The sequence below is a fragment of the Mchenga conophoros genome, linkage group LG20, assembly GCF_057382185.1.
Source record: "Mchenga conophoros isolate Kocher_MC1m ecotype Shallow Benthic linkage group LG20, M_conophoros_male_GT1.1, whole genome shotgun sequence".
Classification (NCBI taxonomy): Eukaryota; Metazoa; Chordata; class Actinopteri; order Cichliformes; family Cichlidae; genus Mchenga; species Mchenga conophoros.
Window position 1 is genome coordinate 9,362,215 of NC_140545.1, and position 17,933 is coordinate 9,380,147.

Below are 17,933 nucleotides of genomic sequence, written 5' to 3' on the forward strand. Positions count from 1 at the left end.
TTTCTTAAGTGTGGTCGATCACTTCCAATATGAAATTAAAGCTCAGCATGGTGGGTTTGGAGCTCAGAAGCTGATGTCACGACTACGTCGAGGAGATTGCAAAGGCAAATTTACCTTTCCAGCTGATGTGATGGGTTCTTTTCAGAGTTAATTATTTACCAAGTCCATCAAACAAATCACAGTCCACTCATTTGTCACAGGACTTCAAGTCATGCGCCGTTTCTTTACTTTGGGCTTCTGTTTTGCTTTTAGATCCTTGGTGGCATTATTATAGATCTTCTTGGTGTCACACTGCAGGTTGTGAGCTCCTTTTTTGTGGCAGACGATGTGGACCAGCTTCAGGTTTTCCCTCGTGAACAGGAGTTGGTAGAAGTAGTTCAGGTTGATGTCAGTGCTCCTGTGATTCTGCAGAGCTTCCAGCAGAGCGGGAATAACTGTCCTCTTCTTTTCAATCCTGGAAACAAATTGAAGAATTGTATGAAGGATGTAAAGCAAAAAAAAAAAACCTCAAAAAAATCTTGTAAATAAACTAAAGGTGGCGTGAACCTGTGGTCCAAATTCCAAGTGCTGAAGACAATCCTGCCCTCGCGGCTTCCATAGGGGTTGATAGAGTGAAGAGATTTGCACACGTTCTCATCAAATGATCCCTGAGGATGCAATTTAGAGGAAGAGGAACTTAGTCTGAAGCACATCTGGACTTAATATTTTTGAGACATTTTAAATGTAATGACTGTTAAGCCGAGTTAAACACTACTTTTTATCTTTGCCCTGATTCTCACACCACAGTGCACTTTTGTCTCCGACTCTTCTGTTCACATACAACTAACCTCGGACAAGTCATTTGGAGCAGATCCCAGCTACTCTGTACAGATTCAAGAGTCTTTCCCTCAGAGCTCAAAAGCCTGTTTGTGACAGTGTAAAACTCATGTTGCCTGCATTTGTTTCTCATGCCCATTCAACTCTGTTAGGCCTCTTAATACCTCACAGCTTGTATTCTTGTAGTACCTGGCAGGTGAACCATCCCTCCTGAGTACAAAGGCGATCTGGTTGCTTTTCAGTCCTGTCAAAGTAGCAGCCATTATACTTGGCTGTTTTCAGCATTTCTGTGAGGCTCTGGGAGGTTTTCAAAAACTCTGCCCTCACTTTTGCTTTCTGTATGGATTTGGTGGCATCATCCAGCTGACAAAAACAAAAAACACAACTGTTAGAACAACTGACTGTGGAGCAATCCTGTAGAGACCTCAGGTACAGAGTGTTACCTGGCTCCCAAGTTTACCTCTTTCAAGTAGCCGCGTATCCTGCTTTCACAGTTGTACTTCATGTAGGCAGACTTTGTTTTAAATCGAGAATCAACACCTGAAGAGAAACACAAATAACAAGATGCTCAACAGATTCATTTAGACTCACATCAAGAGAAAAATCTGTGAAAAAGTGATCAATTATACAGACGTAGTCACACTGCTCAAACATTTTTTTCCAAATATAATGGTGTTGAGTCTTCACAATGCTTTTATACTGGAAAAAGACACATGACTGACTTAATCTATTCATGGTTTCCCAGTTCTCTAGTAACAGTAGCACATGTCTTATAGTGCTTTTCTTTAAAGGGATTTCTTTACATTGACACAATATTTGTAATATTGCCTATGTACAGCACCATAATGGATTTTAAAATCAATCAAAATGTGATTAAAGTGCAAATTTTCAGCTTTATCTCAAGGGGTTTGATCAAAGTGTTGCATTAACTGTTTGGGAATTCGAGTCGTTTTTATACATAAGCCCCATTTTCAGAGGCTCAAAAGTTAGTTTTTTTATTTAAATCTATTTATTTATTAATTATTATAATTTATATTATTATTCACAGTACATGTGAAGAAGTAGCAAAGTCCAGCAGAAAGCAGTAGGGCAGGGCAGCCTCCACCCTTTATGACCCTCATAGGTCAAGGCTCAGCAAGCCTGTTAAATCCCTTGAATTAAAGCTGAAAGTCTGCACTCCAATCACATCTTGATTGTTTGCTTTAAAATCCACTGTGGTGGAACATAGAGACAAATTCACAAAACACTGTCAAAATTCCTACAGGCCTAACTGTAATCTTTGAGTCTTGTGCAGACAGGCTGGGAGTTTGACCTCAAAAGAAGCCACGACAGGAAAAGTCTGAGGAACTCTAAAACAAAACAAAGAGTGCTTCTCCAAGAGGATGAAGGCTGCTACCTTGGAACCAGTCTTCGTCCTCCTCTCTGCTCTCCAGCTCCGACCTATCCTCCAGGTTCTGTAGCAGGTCTGTCAGGATTTTACGCCTCTTTGAAGACTTCTCATCAGAGAGGAGCCCCTTCGCTGCTTCAATGAGGCTGTCGGCATGCCGGTCTGTGTTGAGTAGCTGACTGATGTCACACACAACTAAAAATCAGATAAAGATTAGGCAACATCACAATCATCCAGCAGTTTAGCTGACTGGGAGAATAAAAACACAGGTTTACAGTAGAAACTTGTCTGGTGTTGATCCTCCTACCTCCACTCCAGGTCTGCCCTTTAGACATAAGAACCAATTCGGTGTTATCCGCCAAAGTTGGGAAGAACTCCTCCGTCACTATTGTCCCGTCCTCATACAAGCAAACACGTGCACCAGAGAGTGGCACCTGGACTCGTGGAGAACATAACAGGTAAAAATACCAATGACAAATGTGTTGTGTGGACTAGAAGTAGAAGCTTTTTAGACCAGATAACTAATCTGTAAACTTGACATATTTTATAAGAGAGCCATCTGTGAGAGTCTGCTCAGATTAAATGGATTTATTTATCCGATGTAAACTCCAATTAAACCAAATCCCTGCAGTACAGATTTCCACCAACAGATCATTTTCTCTTTGTTTCAGCGAGTTTATACAAAATGTGCCCGAGGCCATACTTAATAATGAACGAATTCTGCTCCCAGCCCATCATAAACAGAATTTAATATAAACGGAATAAAAAAAGCATCTTGAAATATGAACGTAGACGCTACATGTCACTTTGACCTGAACGTGACATAACTGTTGCTTTTTCACTTACATCCTGTTTACAGAGTTCTCTAAAAATGATGCGAAAATTATTTTATGTCGTATCTTCTTCACAGTGGAGATGATCTGGGACCAAACCAATCACGTATCGAGCTACTACTAATTAGGAAAAATAAAAGCCTAATTTCTTTTGTTTACTAGCAGCGATGACGTTTATGTCACATCCTCTCAGATAAAAAAGCGGAACAGCCGTATAAGTTGTTAAAAACTAACTAATTCCCACAAGACTCACCAGTAGCAAATTGCAGGCCTTCTTCAGTAGTTCCTTCACATCTTTTGCGGCAATTCCGTATTTCCTGTTTTCACTGTAACTCCTAATTTTCACAGGTTTAATTTTCCCGAACATTTCGCTGTTTTGTTTTCGGTTTGTACCTACCGCTTCCTTCTTCTTCCTCCTCTTGTCCTCTTGAGGCTCGGAGCAGCAGCGGAAGTGTGTGATTGCCCCCTACTGGTGCTTTTCCTTACTTTCTTTGCTATTGTGGCGTGATTGGTGGTGAAAGTAACTTATATTTATTTACATTACAGTAATATCTTCATGGGGAAAACATTCCGCGTGTTGTAGACACACTGGATATGAAGTACACGTTGTTAATATTAATGATTACAATAATAATGCAATTCAAATGGCTTTATTAGCGTTACAGTTTATATAGGTTATGCAACACATGATAACAAGTCACACATCTGTCTTAATCCCTTTTGAAATTTTCATTGGATTCTCACAGTTCTGTTTTTGTCTTCCTCTTTCAAACACTGGGCCAGTACTTGGTTAGGATTTTCTCTGCTATATATCTCTGAAAGTGGAGCTATTTTTGCCAGATCATAATACATAGATTATTCTGACATTCTCTTTTCTTTTCAGTGCATAATTTGTTTTTCTGTCTATTGGTTTTAGACAGCAGTGTTTTGTGAGAATGGGCAGCGTGTGTCCTTCTGGGGGAACTGAGTCTAAGCACCCCCCTGAATTAGCTGCTCATGTGTTCGCCATATCAGCTTAAGACTACAGCTCCTCCTACAAATTATACTCTACTAATATATTAAAGATAATTATTACATGTGTATATTTAAAAAGAAAATAACATTTATATTGCGAGTGTGGCAATAAACTAACTTTAAATTGGAGATGCTGACGTTCATACAAGATCTAAATGGAAAGATGAGTATTACCATAGCAACTGACGCAGCACGACGGGAAATACCAACTGAAAGGTATGAACGATTATAGGCGGCCAATACGAATTTTTCTGTATATTTTAAATTTTGGGAATAAAATGTAGACTTGCATTAGAAAATACAGTTCGTATATTAAGTATATTTTCAAATAATGTTTCTCCCTCGTGAACGCTCCTGATGAAATAATTTATTACATATCCCCCCTTTGTTCTAAATGATAGAATCTGATTTCAATATGGCGGCCACGGCTTAAACATCTGAACGGATGGAGAAGACTAAATTCAGAGTAAAACATTGGTTGCGTTCAACATTTCTGAGTTTTTTTGTTTAATGTCAGGCTAATGTTTATTTTAACTAAAGGACATGGTAAAAATAGAAGACATACCCAGCATGGCGGACGACTGGAAGCAAGTGTTTGAGAGGAACCGGATGGTTCCCCCGCACAGCCAAACCGTAAGGCTGGCTGTGGAAAGCCGCTTCACCCAGTCCCACGGCTTCCAGCTCACCCTCAACCGTGTCACTGCAACTCACCTCCCATCCCAGGTGACTGTTTACAGTTAGCTTTCAGTGCTAATTAAAAACATAGAAAAAACTCTGCTATAGCAATTCACTAGAGGTTTAGCAAACCTAAATTCAATGTATTTTAATCTGTGAGCTTGACTTTGTATTGACTGTCAAAATAAAAGTCACGATAAGGCCTATTCAGTATCCATCTCTGTGACACTGCGCCTGAAGAAATCTCGCGAACCTTTGAAAAATGTTATATTTGAAGGCAACCATACATTTTTTTTAAATCAGACACACAATCAATGTCATGGGATTATTAGTAAATTCAGTCTATATGTAGAGCATCAAACAGTACCAAAGTGAATCTGACATCCACTACTTGCTGGCATTATCAGTTACAGCGATGCAAAACTGAGCATTCAGATATTGGGAACCTCATTCTGGGGTGTTTTTCATGAAGTTGGATAATAGTCATAAAGGAGGATTTAAGTTTAACTCTTCACTTGTTAACAGTGACTTTTCTAAGATGCATATGCTTCCTTTTTGCTCATAGGAGAAGGCAGTGGGAGAACAAAGTGTGACTTACCAACTACGGGCAACGCTGTTTGACAGAAATCATCAGCACTTTTTTGGGAAAACATGGAAGAGCTCACCTCAGACAATAAAAAACAACAAGATCACTTTTAATGAGGTAACTCTTCTCTAACAGGCATCCCACTGAAACAAGTTTACTCCAAACAGCACACAGCTGTTGCATATATATATAGGCTCTTTTAAAAACCCCTCTCATGTTATTTTGGCAAACAGCGAGTCGATGATTATGTAGTAAAATCAATGTGTATTCATCCATAAATTCCATTCATTTAGGGCAGCCGTTATTTAATTAAAAGCAACTCAAAAGCTTTACCAATTAGCCGTCTTTAAATTAGCAGCATTGATTTCCCTAAGTTCTGCTATGCTCTTGAGGATCCTGTCAGCTAAAGCACAGCAAATTACAAACCGAAGTGATTGCCAATAAGTGATTCCAGTTGCATTTGATGATTTCGATTCTTTTTTCTCATCCTGCAAGTTGAAGAAGAGCTAATTTCCTTGTGAGGTAAAAATTTAGTATTAGAGAGAACTTTGAGACAAAGTTTCATAGAAAATATCATGATTGTATTACAGATGTGTGCCACTTTATGGCAGTGATCAGTTAGTCCTGGAAACTCTAATAACTGAAAAAGCACGTCATTCATTACATTGATAGAAAAATCACATTATGTCCAGTATTGCTAGAAAGACCTTTTACTCGTTCATTAACTAGTCTTTACTTGTCTGACAGTGGTAATTGTATATAATGTGGTGTAATAAATAGCTTAGTCCCCCCCCCCAAAAACCCCCCCAAAAAACAACATTATACAAATTGAAAAATGAGAGTTTTTCAATTTTGTAATTTTTATTTCAAAAATACCCCCCACTAGCCCGTTTTGATTTTGTTCACTTTGGATAGTGTGCCCAGGTTAAAGTTGTGTGGAGTAAAATACTGTGTAGTTGTTCAGCTTAATGAACTAGACAAACTGTACAGCTCATCCTGTAACAGCAGTGCCAAAACCAATAGGAGGATCAGACAGATTCATATCTCAGAAGTATGTGATCGCATCTCCCCATATCAGTGAGACTGAAGTTTGCCTGCTGAAATTCACGTGTTATGGTGCCAAAAGTAGTAGTGCAACATCATCATGTTTCTCAATACTTTGTATTACTCTTAGTGTCAGGTTCAGACAGAATGACCTCTGTGCAAAGTGAGGGAATTTTCAGCCGCCAGCAAATGTGTTTGAGCTAGTTTCATCTAGAAACGAATGACATGAGAGCTTTGCCCTTTCTGGGCCATTAGGTGAAGTCCAAACAGGCTGAAATAAGTGTGAGTGACCACATGAGACCAACAGCGGCAGGGCAAAAAAGAAAGTTGTCCATTTGTAACTGTTCAGCAGTTCTGCTAAGCACCAGCTGGGGGGTTTTGAGTAAGCCATTGCCCTTGGAGATGCTGTGATTTGCTTTCTATGATTGTGTGACAACCAATCATAAAAAAAAAAAAAGCTGCCAGTGTAACATTGTGGAGACTTTGGTTTGTTGTGCTACTTTGGCTCAGCCTTCTCTGCTTCACACTCTCTCTGAACAGATGTGGTTGAAAAATCAATCAACTCTTTTCACTCAAGACTGTGTACTAGCTACAGAAAACTTAACATCTAATAGTGCACATAGCAGGGTGCCTCATTTAATGTGCAACTCAGTTGCACATTAAATCGCGCAGTTGCAACTCATTAGTTATCTGCCCATGCACACAAGTGAACAAGAACAAACATGTCTGCTACCTTGCTATAACTGTCATCATGGATTTTACTTGTGCAATCAACAAGATCAGCAGTCCTGCTAAGAAATCAGCATGAGGTTGTTTGCAATTGATACACAAAACCTGCAAAAGACCCAGTGAACTATAAAATGGGCCAAGTAACTTGTGAGGAGTCTTTGGCCATGGTAGCATTTCTGCCTGGACTGAATTACAGTACAGCACCCTGGAAGCCGGCTTCCCAACCAAAACACTCTTTTTTTGTTTACTCAAAAAAAAAAAAGATACAGTGGGCGTTTAGTGTTATCCTACTGTGTTGTGCTAGTGAGATATTGAGTCTCAGAAGATACCAGAGGCTTGTAGTACAAAGCAGGATTTTGTCTTATCCAGATAACTTCTTAATTAACCCTGAGTTTGCCCCCTGACCCTTCAATTCTCTGGAAAATAGCGACACCATTGTTGGACGAGCCATTGCCCACTGTACCCACGTAGTAGGATGGGATAAAGTTTTTTTTTTAAAATAAAATCTCATATCTAGGAATTTTCCCCCAGTAAGAATTCCCCCAGTAACTTCCAATTCTAGACTTTCACATTTATTCAGTCTCACATTTATTCAGAGCGTCTTTGTATTTGTGGTTTTTGTATCAAATGTCCTACATTAGAAATCTGTTTTTTTATTTTTATTCTTTAGTTGGTCTCAAACTCTTAAAAACACCACTGAGACTGCAGCTGAAAGAATAAAAGCTAAAACCTGTCTTTTAAAAATTAATTGAATTAAATACTCAATTATATTCCATCAGATTCTCCTGTGGCCTAATGATAGAGCTGTGATACGGATAAATCTGTTAAATTATACAATCAGTATTTTTGCCAGCTCTCTTCCCAGGCTTCAAATATGGTATATTACTATAATAGATCTTGTCCAGTCTTATTGACTGCAAAGCACTTAAAGCGCTCACGTGTTTATATAGGACTTTTAGTATTAAACTGTTGTATAGTGCTTTCCCTCTCTCTCTCTCTCGCTGTCAGACACACACACTCTGCTGCTTTTTCTGTAGCAGATGTGTTGCTTTCTGTCTGCATTGTGTGTTTAACAATCAGCTGATCTGCTACCAGTACACTTATCCATGCTTGTAATTGGTTAGCCAGTTGGTCTCCTGCATGGGAAACCCTGGGTTAACTTAGTGAGCTGATAACCAGGCTCATGTGAGGGCTTATTCTGATTGGCGAAGTTAAAATCAGTCAATCCAGAAAACAGAGTTGCAGAGGGGTGCAACATAACTAAGATTGCCCTTTGGGACAGCTACAAGTACTTATGTAATGCTTGGTGTGATTTAGCACATGTATTAATATTTTTATGTTTATTGACTTGGGATTGTAGTTGTATGCAGTTTCAGTCAAAGGTCAGATTTGTTGCACTTTAGTCTTTACGATTCATTTTCTTTTTTTCCAAACATGGTCTCAGTCTGTTCAGAGTCTTTGAGTCTTTTCTTCTCTGTAATCAAGGGGAACAAAAAAGTATTTTTGATGTCAAGCTGCTTGGTGTACTCTGTGAAAGATCTGCTTTGATGATGAAATTTTCAATTTCTTATTGAAAATACCGAAGGGAATGTTGTGACAGCCAAAGACTTGAGATACAAAAGATAAAATATACCGCACTGATATTGAAGTGCACCGCAACTTGGATGATCTTCATCCGTTGGGTGGGTTTCCTACAAGAGAAATATACCAGGTCAAATCTTGATTGAGTGGATGATGTCTGGAGTTAGTCCCCTAGGCGCTTCATGGTGTCTGCACGCTGCTCCAAATACTTAAGACAGGGACAAATTTTCGTATGTGGATCAATGAAAGAATCCATATATTCAAATGGAAAGATCCTCTTTTCAGCCAGGAACCCACCAGGGACTTTCCTGTACTGTGAGTAAACTCATGATAGCAACAAGTAGCTTTTTGTGCATCACCAGAGCTTTATTGGTTAGGTGTGAGGATAGTTTGCCAAAGAAGCTCCCACTGATGCACTAACATCTAATGCCCCTACCATGCAGTTTACTAAGGGTTCACTTTATATCAATGCTGGCAGCATTGGAATTTTCCTTGTAATGTCAAGCCTCCTTTCTACTTTCAAACCACAAGTAAGATGGTCTGATAAATCCCCTTGATTTAAAAACAGTATTTTATTTCAAATGTAACTGTGCCGTCAATCCACACATCTACCCACCCACCTGCTTAAATCGCTTTTTTAATGTAAGTGTGCATGCGGTGAAAAAGTTCAAGCTTTTATATTTCAGCCATTACTGAGATTTAAAAACAGAGGTCTTGTTAAATCACGACGTGCTGTTAGATTTGCTTGTAGATTAGCCCGCCAGTCAGCCATCTCATCTTAACAGCTACTTTAACACTGGATGTTAAATGATTTACAACTGAAGTGGCTGTAATGTGTCTTTTATGTATTACATGAATACATTATTTTAGTTTGCAAAGACTGCTACATGTGGTGATTGTGACTGGATGCCATATTGAAGTTCCACATTGCATGTTGCATTTTAATTTTAATTTATGCAAGTTTGCATTGTACCCCAAAATGGTGAGCTTCTGGTCCTGGCAAGCAGTGAGTTTGTTCTAAGAAGGTCCTTCAAAAGGACTGACAGCAGAGTCAACGTGTAAGTCTCAAAAGATTAGACATAGAATTTTTGAGGTAAAAGTACTGCCAGAGCCATTCAGCAGATGGTATGACCCCTACAGAGCCCTAATGTCGTTACAAGAAAGTGCCATCTAAATCCAGAGATCTCTGGCAGCTGCTAAACTGCTAAATTTTGGAAACAGGAATTATGTACCTCCCTCTAAATTACAGAAAAGTCAGGTTTTTAGTTTTGCATATAAGACATCTTCTATAAGAGAATCTTGGGGATGCCACCTTCAGTTTGTGCAGTAACTAAAACCACTCTGATGCAGAATAGTCACCCTGCTGATGGTGGGGCTGTATTATCTTCTTGTCTGACGAGTGACTGCATTTACCTGCCAGAAGCTTTCTTTTGAAAAGCCCTTAAGTTGTGAACTACATAAGGTGCCCCTGTGTAGTCGCATTCCTTGAAAATGTTGTCTCCCTGCATCATATTTACGATAATTTACTGGGCATTTTGCTATGTTTGGCCAGATTTCTGGAGAACAGCTGGATGTGTGTGTTCTCTCACTCAATCAAACATCTGAAGGTCTCTGCCTCCTGGTCGGAAGCCAGCGACCCACTGTTTTTATGATTGCATCAGAGCAATGCAAGCTCCTCTGTAGCTTCCAAATTTGGAGGTGCCTCATGAGTTTAGACTGTTGTACATGGTGTTTTGAGAAACCCTTTTAATGGAAGGAGTATTGTGAACTGTGGCTGGCTGGTAAATGCAGAGTGTTGCATAAGTCTTTGTGCAGAGACACCAATGAGTCACAGCTATGGCACATTCATGATTTCCAGTTTTGTCACCATCTGTTTTCTCCCCTTTCCTCTGCGTGATGTTCTTTTGATCGAACAATATCTCACAGTGAATGGCCTTACTTTGATCCGCCGTAATAGTCATAGCCTGTACAAAAAAAAAACTCCGCTTGGTGTCCCAATAAGCATCCAAATCCAATTATCCATCCAGGGTAATAATATAAACCACATCATATCCTATCATGATGATAAAGTGGGCCTGGCCCTCTCTGTGTCATGCCGCAAGAGCTCCGCTAGCTTTTTTTTTTTTTTTTATTGGATTTGGCCCAATGCACTTGCATTCATGCTGGTGTTTATGAGTGGCAAATTGCTGTTTGATATCCAAATAACGTCGGGGGGGTTCTCTCCTATGTTACGGGAGCACAGGGAAAATTGCAAGGCACCCCCCTCCCCCCAGTCAGCCATGATGGATTGGTTTTAATATCTGGTGAAAAGCTAAGATGCACGGTGATTAAAAAGAGAGTGCTTACTAATTTTTTTCCCTCTCTTTGCATCTCTTTCTTTCCCGATAGAGGAATGACATCTTGTCAACTGTGCCAGCTCCTTCGTGGGTTGTTTTTAATTGTTAGGTCAGACTTATTAGGCTTTTATTTTGAAAGTAGTGCCATTTTAATTGCCATGCCAAGCCTTCAGTGGGTCTGAAAAAGATTTATGCATGCAAAACAGAAACTACTGTGAAGTCCAGTCGTAGTTTCAGACCTTCTGAATCAAAATGAACCTTGTTTTGTGATGTGTTTGACTTGTGTGTCAAATATGTCCCTTTTGAGAATTTTTAAATTTTTTTGTAATCTTTTTGTTGTTGTACAACTCAATATGTCCTGAATTATCAAACTTACACTTACTTCCCCGGTTGTTGGTTTTCTCAAATCATGACTCAGATTGTTTGTGAGGTATAGGGATATTTTAACTCTCCTTTGAACACATTGAGGCAAAGGGAGCGCTGTGATCAGTAGAGGGCAATGTTGTGCTACAGATGCACAGATTTAGGAGTCGAGAGAATGGTAGAGAGAGAAATGTGCATCTTTCTGCATTGTCTCTCACTGTGATCACTCCATTTGAACTCCCTGCCTTCACGGGGAGCCAGTGGTTTCTTCTCATATGTGCAACATTATCAGGCCGACAGATGGGCTTGAGAGAAAAGGCCAAGCTTTGTTCGTGTCCGTGCAACCTCTGTTTCTCTAGGTCTGCAAATGCTATTTGGCATTGCATGCTATAAACTAAGAGTAACATACACACACGCGTGTGTACACACACATGTTTATTCCTCACAATGTTACTAAAAACAGTACCCTTTATACCAGCATACGCATCATCACACACGCATTATTACATGACTTCAAAGAAGTAAAAAGCAGACAGTGCTTCACCGATGGGAAAATATTTCAACATCAGATGTGCAATTCCGCCACTTTTGTTTCTTGAAACATTTTTCTCTTAAGAACAAACTACTTTCAAAGTGAAGAATCCCTTATGGTTCAAACTTGAGCTCTGAGTAATGAGTACAAGGCAGCAGACACACTCATCTGCAAAGTGTAAGTTTCTAAAACATACAATAGATTGCCAAATTTAAGCTGTCAGAGCTGTAACAAAGCCACAGTTAAAGCCTCAACCCTTTCTACTTTTCCTTGCTTTCTTAAAGCAGAGACAAGGCTTGCTCAGATGAGGGGGAAAAAACTTCTCTTTGAAGTCTGGTGTATTTGTTGTGTGCCATGCACAGTGTTTTGCAGTCTGCCACGTATCACTCCACACATGATTCCCAGCCACTCAACCGTGGACATCGAGCTGTCACATACGTCTTTTCGGAAAAATGTGACATGATCTAACTCTCATGTCCACTTTTCATGTCACTCCGTGAGAAGAGAAGAGCTTAACATAAATTATGTTCATCCCTGGTAATTTTAGCTGTTTTAGGTTGAATACAAGAAAACATCTGTAATGGTATTATTCCACTGATTCATTTCAGTTTACCAGACTTTTTCTCTGATGATGGATTGCATGGCCTGTATGTTGGTAACCATACCAGTTTATGTATATTTTATTCATATAGCAAGAAATATATGCACTTAGCTGCCACTTAATTAGGTACACCTTGATAGTGCTGGGTTGTACCTCCTTTTGCCTTCATAACTGTCCAAATTCTTAGTGTCATGGACTTAACTAGGTGCTGGAAATATTTATTTGTGATATTGATCCATATTGACGTGACCTGTTCCACCACATCCCAGTGGTGCTCTGTTGGATTGGGAGCTGATGACTGTGGAGGCCATTTGACTACCAGCGAACTCACTGTAATGTTAAAGTAGCCGGTTTTAAATGATTTAAGCTATGTGACATGGTGTGTTAGCTGACAGTAGTTGCACCTGGTGTGGTCTTCTGCTGCTCTAGACTCTCTGTTTCAAGGTTCAGTGTGTTTAGAGAAGCTCTTCTGCAAGCCTTGGTTGTAACAAGTGATTATTTCCTAACCTCCAGGTGAAAATCACATCAACAAGAGAGCTGCTGGTCACTTAATCCCTTTAAGTCTCTCTCTTCTCCATTCTGATGCTTGGTTTGAACTTCAGAAAGCCATTTCGACCATTTCTGCATGCCTAACAGCACAGAGTTGCTGCCATGTGATTCGCCAATTAGATAATTGTTTGTTGCAGTTGAACGGGTTTACCTGATAAAGAGGCCAGTGAGTGTATATTTTTCAAATGCAATTCCATTAAAAAAAATATACCCTGACTGACTAAAAAAGAAAAACCCAAAACCGTCACACGGTGATAGGTATAATTGATGTTAGTATCTGTACTGGCTTTTATATTGAATTGATATTCATCCATAATTCTGTAAATAGAAGCCTTTCTAAAAGGAGGCTATATCTATGCCACAGCAACTATTGCATTTACTGTGTTTTTCATTTACTTTGTTAAAGTTAGCCCACATGTTTTACCCTCTTTGCTCTAACTATAGTCCACAGATTGTAAACAAAGTTAGAGTGACTGGGAGAAAACATTAATTACACAGTAGGCAGTCTGAAAATGCCTAAAGTTAAAAGACTTAAATGACTCAGTGGTGTCCATATACTGATGAGAGGATGACAGCTCTGGAGCAGTATTTTAGCGCTAATATAATCATCAGTTGATAAGTCTATAAGTAAGTAAGTACATTTTATTTATATAGTGAATTTGAAATTGAAGTACAGTAAAAAATAAAAGGGTTCCTAAAAATTCATGGTACACACTATTTACATAAAGTACCACAACAACAACAATAACTTGTGCTTCAGCCACAGTTCCAAAGATTAGCATTTTCTAAAAGGTTGACAAAAAAGGTATATATTTAGTTTAGATCTGAAGGTTGGAGGTCACATGGGAGGAGTACCAACTCCTTTTAAAATGAATTTCAGCAGCACTCAAGAGTGGTTGGTAAGCAGTCCTTAATGATTTTGAGGGAGAATGTGGACATAGCTGTTTTAATAAAAAAAAAAAAAAGAGTTAAAAGTGCCCAAGTTATTCATCAAGCTCTCAGTTAATAGTGGAGGAACAAACAATATGTCCTCTGTTTTGAACTTAGTTAACTGTATGAAACTGTAAGCCATCTATTTTTTAATATCCAAAATGTACTCATTGAGCTGCATTATGGAACAGTGATTTTCAATATTTAAAGGTAAAAACAGATAAATGATATTACAAGATTTTATGTTGGTGGGAGGAACAAGAAAAAAGAAACAGACCCCAAGATTGATCCTTGCAGAACTTCAGATGTCATAACTCGTGATACAGAGGAATATTTTCTAGCGTTAACTGAGAGAGGGTTTTTTTTGTTTTTTTTAGAGTGTTCGTGAGTTTTAGAACTTTAGACAAAAATGGTAGATTTGAGAAAGGTGGACAATTACTCAGGACATCCACTTCCAAATGTAATTTCTGTAAGAAAGGTTGGACTACTGTGTGCTTAATACATACCATTTCAGTATATAGGACCATAAAAATATGATATTATATAGCATAATAAAATTGTATCTGGTGTTAACAAACAGCAGATACAATTTTTAACTCACAGCATGAATCTTTTTAACAGATTTTATGCTTTTCACGTTTAATTTCATGGTGTTTTGTCCCTACTGTGTGGAGATGCCCTTAAATTGCCAGCACTTAATTGAGAAAGCACTTGCCTCATAAATGCAGAGTGAGCATTTTAATTTTAGGCCTGTCTTGATGGCAAATTGGTATTGATTGGTTTTTGTCCACTCAATTCATACATGAATCTGGCTACAAATTCATTTAATGTAAATTTGCAAAACAAAAACAGAACAAATAATGAATTGCTAAATTCATTTTTGCAGCAATAACACTTAAAGTAAAAATAAACACCAATATATGCAATGAAAAGTAAGCCCATAAACCAAACAGAATCAAACATGCCACTGTTTCTGCCCCTACAAATGTCCACAGATTGGTAAAACTTCTCACTAGATCACTCTATAATGAGTTATGGCAACATACTATTGACTACTACTGTCCTATGTTTAGAATAAAGCATTTTTTAGAAATAACACAATTATGGCTCCTAAGATGCATCTGGTGTATATCTAAAAATAGACCATAACTTGCACTAGTTTTAGATTTTATTAAACCAAAACAAGCTCTGCTGGGCCAAAGAAAAAATATCCATCTATACACAGCCATGGCTTTTTCCAGTATTGGTATTGCAGACAGGAAGCTGAAGCAGACATGTTAATTACAAGACAGCAGAGTGTAATTTACTCTTACTAATGGGCAGTAAAATGCATTGCTGGGAAAAAACTCACACTGGAAGAAGACTTTAAAATTCATATATTTAATAAATAACTTGCAAAATAACCTTGAAAAATCACTGAAATAAACATGCAGCATACTCTGTTATGACAATTAGCAGTCAGTTATGTTTCATTCGCAGCTCAGTGGGCAAATGATAGAAGTTTAGCACAGTATAGTAGGAACCTAAATGCTTTCCTTGTTATTGTTTTTTCTTTCTTTTTTTTCAAACCCAAATTGTTTTGATCCTGAATTAAATTGTGGCACCAATAATTAAATTGGGAGGTTGCAAAATACTTTACGCTAGTGCTGTTGAAGGAGGTTCATAAGTTAAGAGGATCACTAAAGCATTGGCAAATTATCTTGAGGGGCATTTGAGTGTCTTTATAGAATTTTATGTTGAGGTGTTTGATACCTATTAAGTATTTTCCACTTAAAACCAAAAATGTGAATCTCATAGTGGTTTTCAATGGGATCACTAAAGCCACCCTTGATATTTTTCTGTGTGGGCCAAATAGTCTAACCTGAAGTTCAGACGGACAATGCCATTGCTCTTATGCTAAAGGCACATAGCTGAAAATTTACCCAAAGTCATTATCACATGCATTTAGAAAACATTGTGGACACACTACTTGGTTTTTTGTTGTTGTTTGGTTTTTTTTTTTTTAAACAATTTGGCAAGGCTATACTTTATTTAATGAACCTTTTCAATTAATAAATGAGAAAGTAAATGTGTGGGTGGTGTCTGCTTTAATGGTGCAATTATCACCTTTATTTTCTATGCTTGGCATTCACTTAAAGCCCATGAGCTCGTCATCTTGTATTTTTATGCAACTGCCCTAACCAGAGAGGTTTTATTGAGTTTAGAGGTCTGCTGCTGGCATGTAGATGGCCTAAAGAAGTAATGAAAAACTTTTTCCTTGATAGATATTTTGCTATTGCTTCAGTGGTTTTGAATATTCAGTCGACTACACATAGGTATTAAACTGAGAAGTTGGTTGCAAGACATTTATACATCACCTTTTGACTGCACCATTAAAGGCACTTCAATCAGTTTATATTATAAACAGCTTTATTACTGTGTTATTGTGTTTTTAACTTCTTTAATAATTTCTTTAGGACAGATACTGCCATTTTTCAAAGACAAGAAGCTGGCTGTTCTAGGAGTTCAGTGTTTCTAATTTCTGTCTTTTGATATTTAAAAAAAAGAATATCAGTAGATGCTTACAATGGTTAACACATTCACTTGGTAAGTGAAAGGTTGCTGGTTCCATTCCAGCTGGAGACATGTATCCCATGTTGGGTTGCTTGAAGAAGGATGTCCGGAGCTACCTCCTGTGGTGACCCCTTGTGGCAAGAGAGTAGCTTAAAATAGCTCTACTATGCGCTATCTACAGTGCACAGGAATGTTTGGGGAAAATAGTATCACTTTGAATTGATTTTTAAAGCCAATTCTGCTTTTTTGGGTTGTTTTTTTTTTGTTTTGTTAAGGATGTGCTTGAGAGCGACTATATTAAGTCAAAGTGTTGATGAGTTGAGTTGCATTCTTGGTTCTTTCTCTTTGTTGATGGAAATATAACTACATCTGCTATATATTGAAATGAATTCCTTTTAAGAATGTTTGCTTCCCCAGAATGACTCAAAAGAGAGCTCAGATAATGACTAGCTGTACAACACATATGTGGGTCTTGCTATGTCCTGTCTTCCCTTCTTTGTTTGCTTTTTATAGGGTATGGCACCTTCTCAAGTCAAAGTAGAAGGCTAATGAAAACCCTCTGTCTGAAAAGCTATATGATTGATGGATAAAGAAGCTGCCATGGCAGCATAGACAGTCCTTCAGCTTACCTCTGTGCTTAATTCCTTCTCCCGACTGGCATTCCACACTAAAAGATATACACTTCAATTATACATGGGGACGGTGGGGGCACAGGCTGCTCTGCCTTGCCTGAGAACTGATCAATATTTCAGCTCCAAGGGGACCAAACATCTAGCGGAGCAGCTGCTGCTTAACAGCTTTACACAGTAGAGTGGCACACCCAGTAATATGCAGCTATATACTGTGGGTGTGTGTATGTGTGATCGTGGGATTTCAAGGGCCGCAAGAACTACTGCCGAGGTGACAGTAGGGAGAGATGAGAGCCTTGAGGAGGTTTTAGGTGTGTGTGTGTGTGTGGCTGCTTTCTACTGTGTGTGCTGTGTATTGACTTGATTCTTACTTGACTGTTCTTTCTCCATCCCTATCTCATTTCTCTTTCTGTCACTCCCTCTTTTCCCTCCACAGACAAACACACATACACACAGAGCTCGTCCCTATAATTCGGCTATCAGCGCTCCCCGGGGTCTGCACTGCCTCTGTGTGTGTGTTCAGACAGAAGAAAAGAAAGAGAATCTGTCTGTCTCATACTTTGTTGTTTCAGGCTTAGACATGTCAATTCAATCTTTACCTATTTGTATCTGAAGTCTGGCAGACTTCCTCTATTTTCTTTCATTGTTTTATATTTCCTGCATTCCTTCTGTATTGTGATGCATTTCCAGGATTCAGACAGTGCCCACAGTTTGTTTGCGAGGCATTTCAGACAGGATTTACAAAATGTCAGGAGACCAAAACCTGGGTGACAAG

General features: G+C 38.6%; 2 protein-coding genes across 5 annotated transcripts in view; one reads left to right on the plus strand and one right to left on the minus strand.

The window, feature by feature from the left end:
- Nucleotide 1: 1 nt before the first annotated feature.
- On the minus strand, nt 2-4,382 carry dffb (DNA fragmentation factor, beta polypeptide (caspase-activated DNase)). The gene is made up of 7 exons (XM_085259419.1): nt 3,290-4,382; nt 2,511-2,637; nt 2,213-2,398; nt 1,277-1,356; nt 1,006-1,179; nt 547-647; nt 2-454 (listed from the first exon to the last, which is right to left on the minus strand). The coding sequence occupies exons 1-7, from the start codon at nt 3,401-3,403 to the stop codon at nt 205-207; spliced, it is 1,032 nt and encodes a 343-aa protein (XP_085115545.1). The 5' UTR covers nt 3,404-4,382; the 3' UTR covers nt 2-204.
- An 83-nt stretch (nt 4,383-4,465) lies between these two features.
- nphp4 (nephronophthisis 4) overlaps nt 4,466-17,933 on the plus strand; it is a 171,823-nt gene continuing 158,355 nt past the window's right edge. For 3 of the 4 annotated variants that reach the window (XM_085259409.1, XM_085259410.1, XM_085259411.1), the window contains exons 1-2: nt 4,466-4,773; nt 5,291-5,428. In XM_085259409.1, the coding sequence (XP_085115535.1) occupies nt 4,594-4,773; nt 5,291-5,428 (318 nt within the window). In that variant the 5' untranslated portion in view covers nt 4,466-4,593. The remainder of the gene's footprint in view (nt 4,774-5,290; nt 5,429-17,933) is intronic. The other variant, XM_085259412.1, reaches the window with a different exon arrangement.

Coding starts and splice junctions, on each gene's coding strand:
- dffb (XM_085259419.1), bottom strand. CDS start 3,403: ATGTTCGGGAAAATTAAACCTGTGAAAATTAGGAGTTACAGTGAAAAC. Junction 2,399..2,510: donor AGGGCAGACCTGGAGTGGAG/GTAGGAGGATCA, acceptor TCTGATTTTTAG/TTGTGTGTGACATCAGTCAG. Junction 648..1,005: donor AGGGATGGTTCACCTGCCAG/GTACTACAAGAA, acceptor TTGCATCCTCAG/GGATCATTTGATGAGAACGT.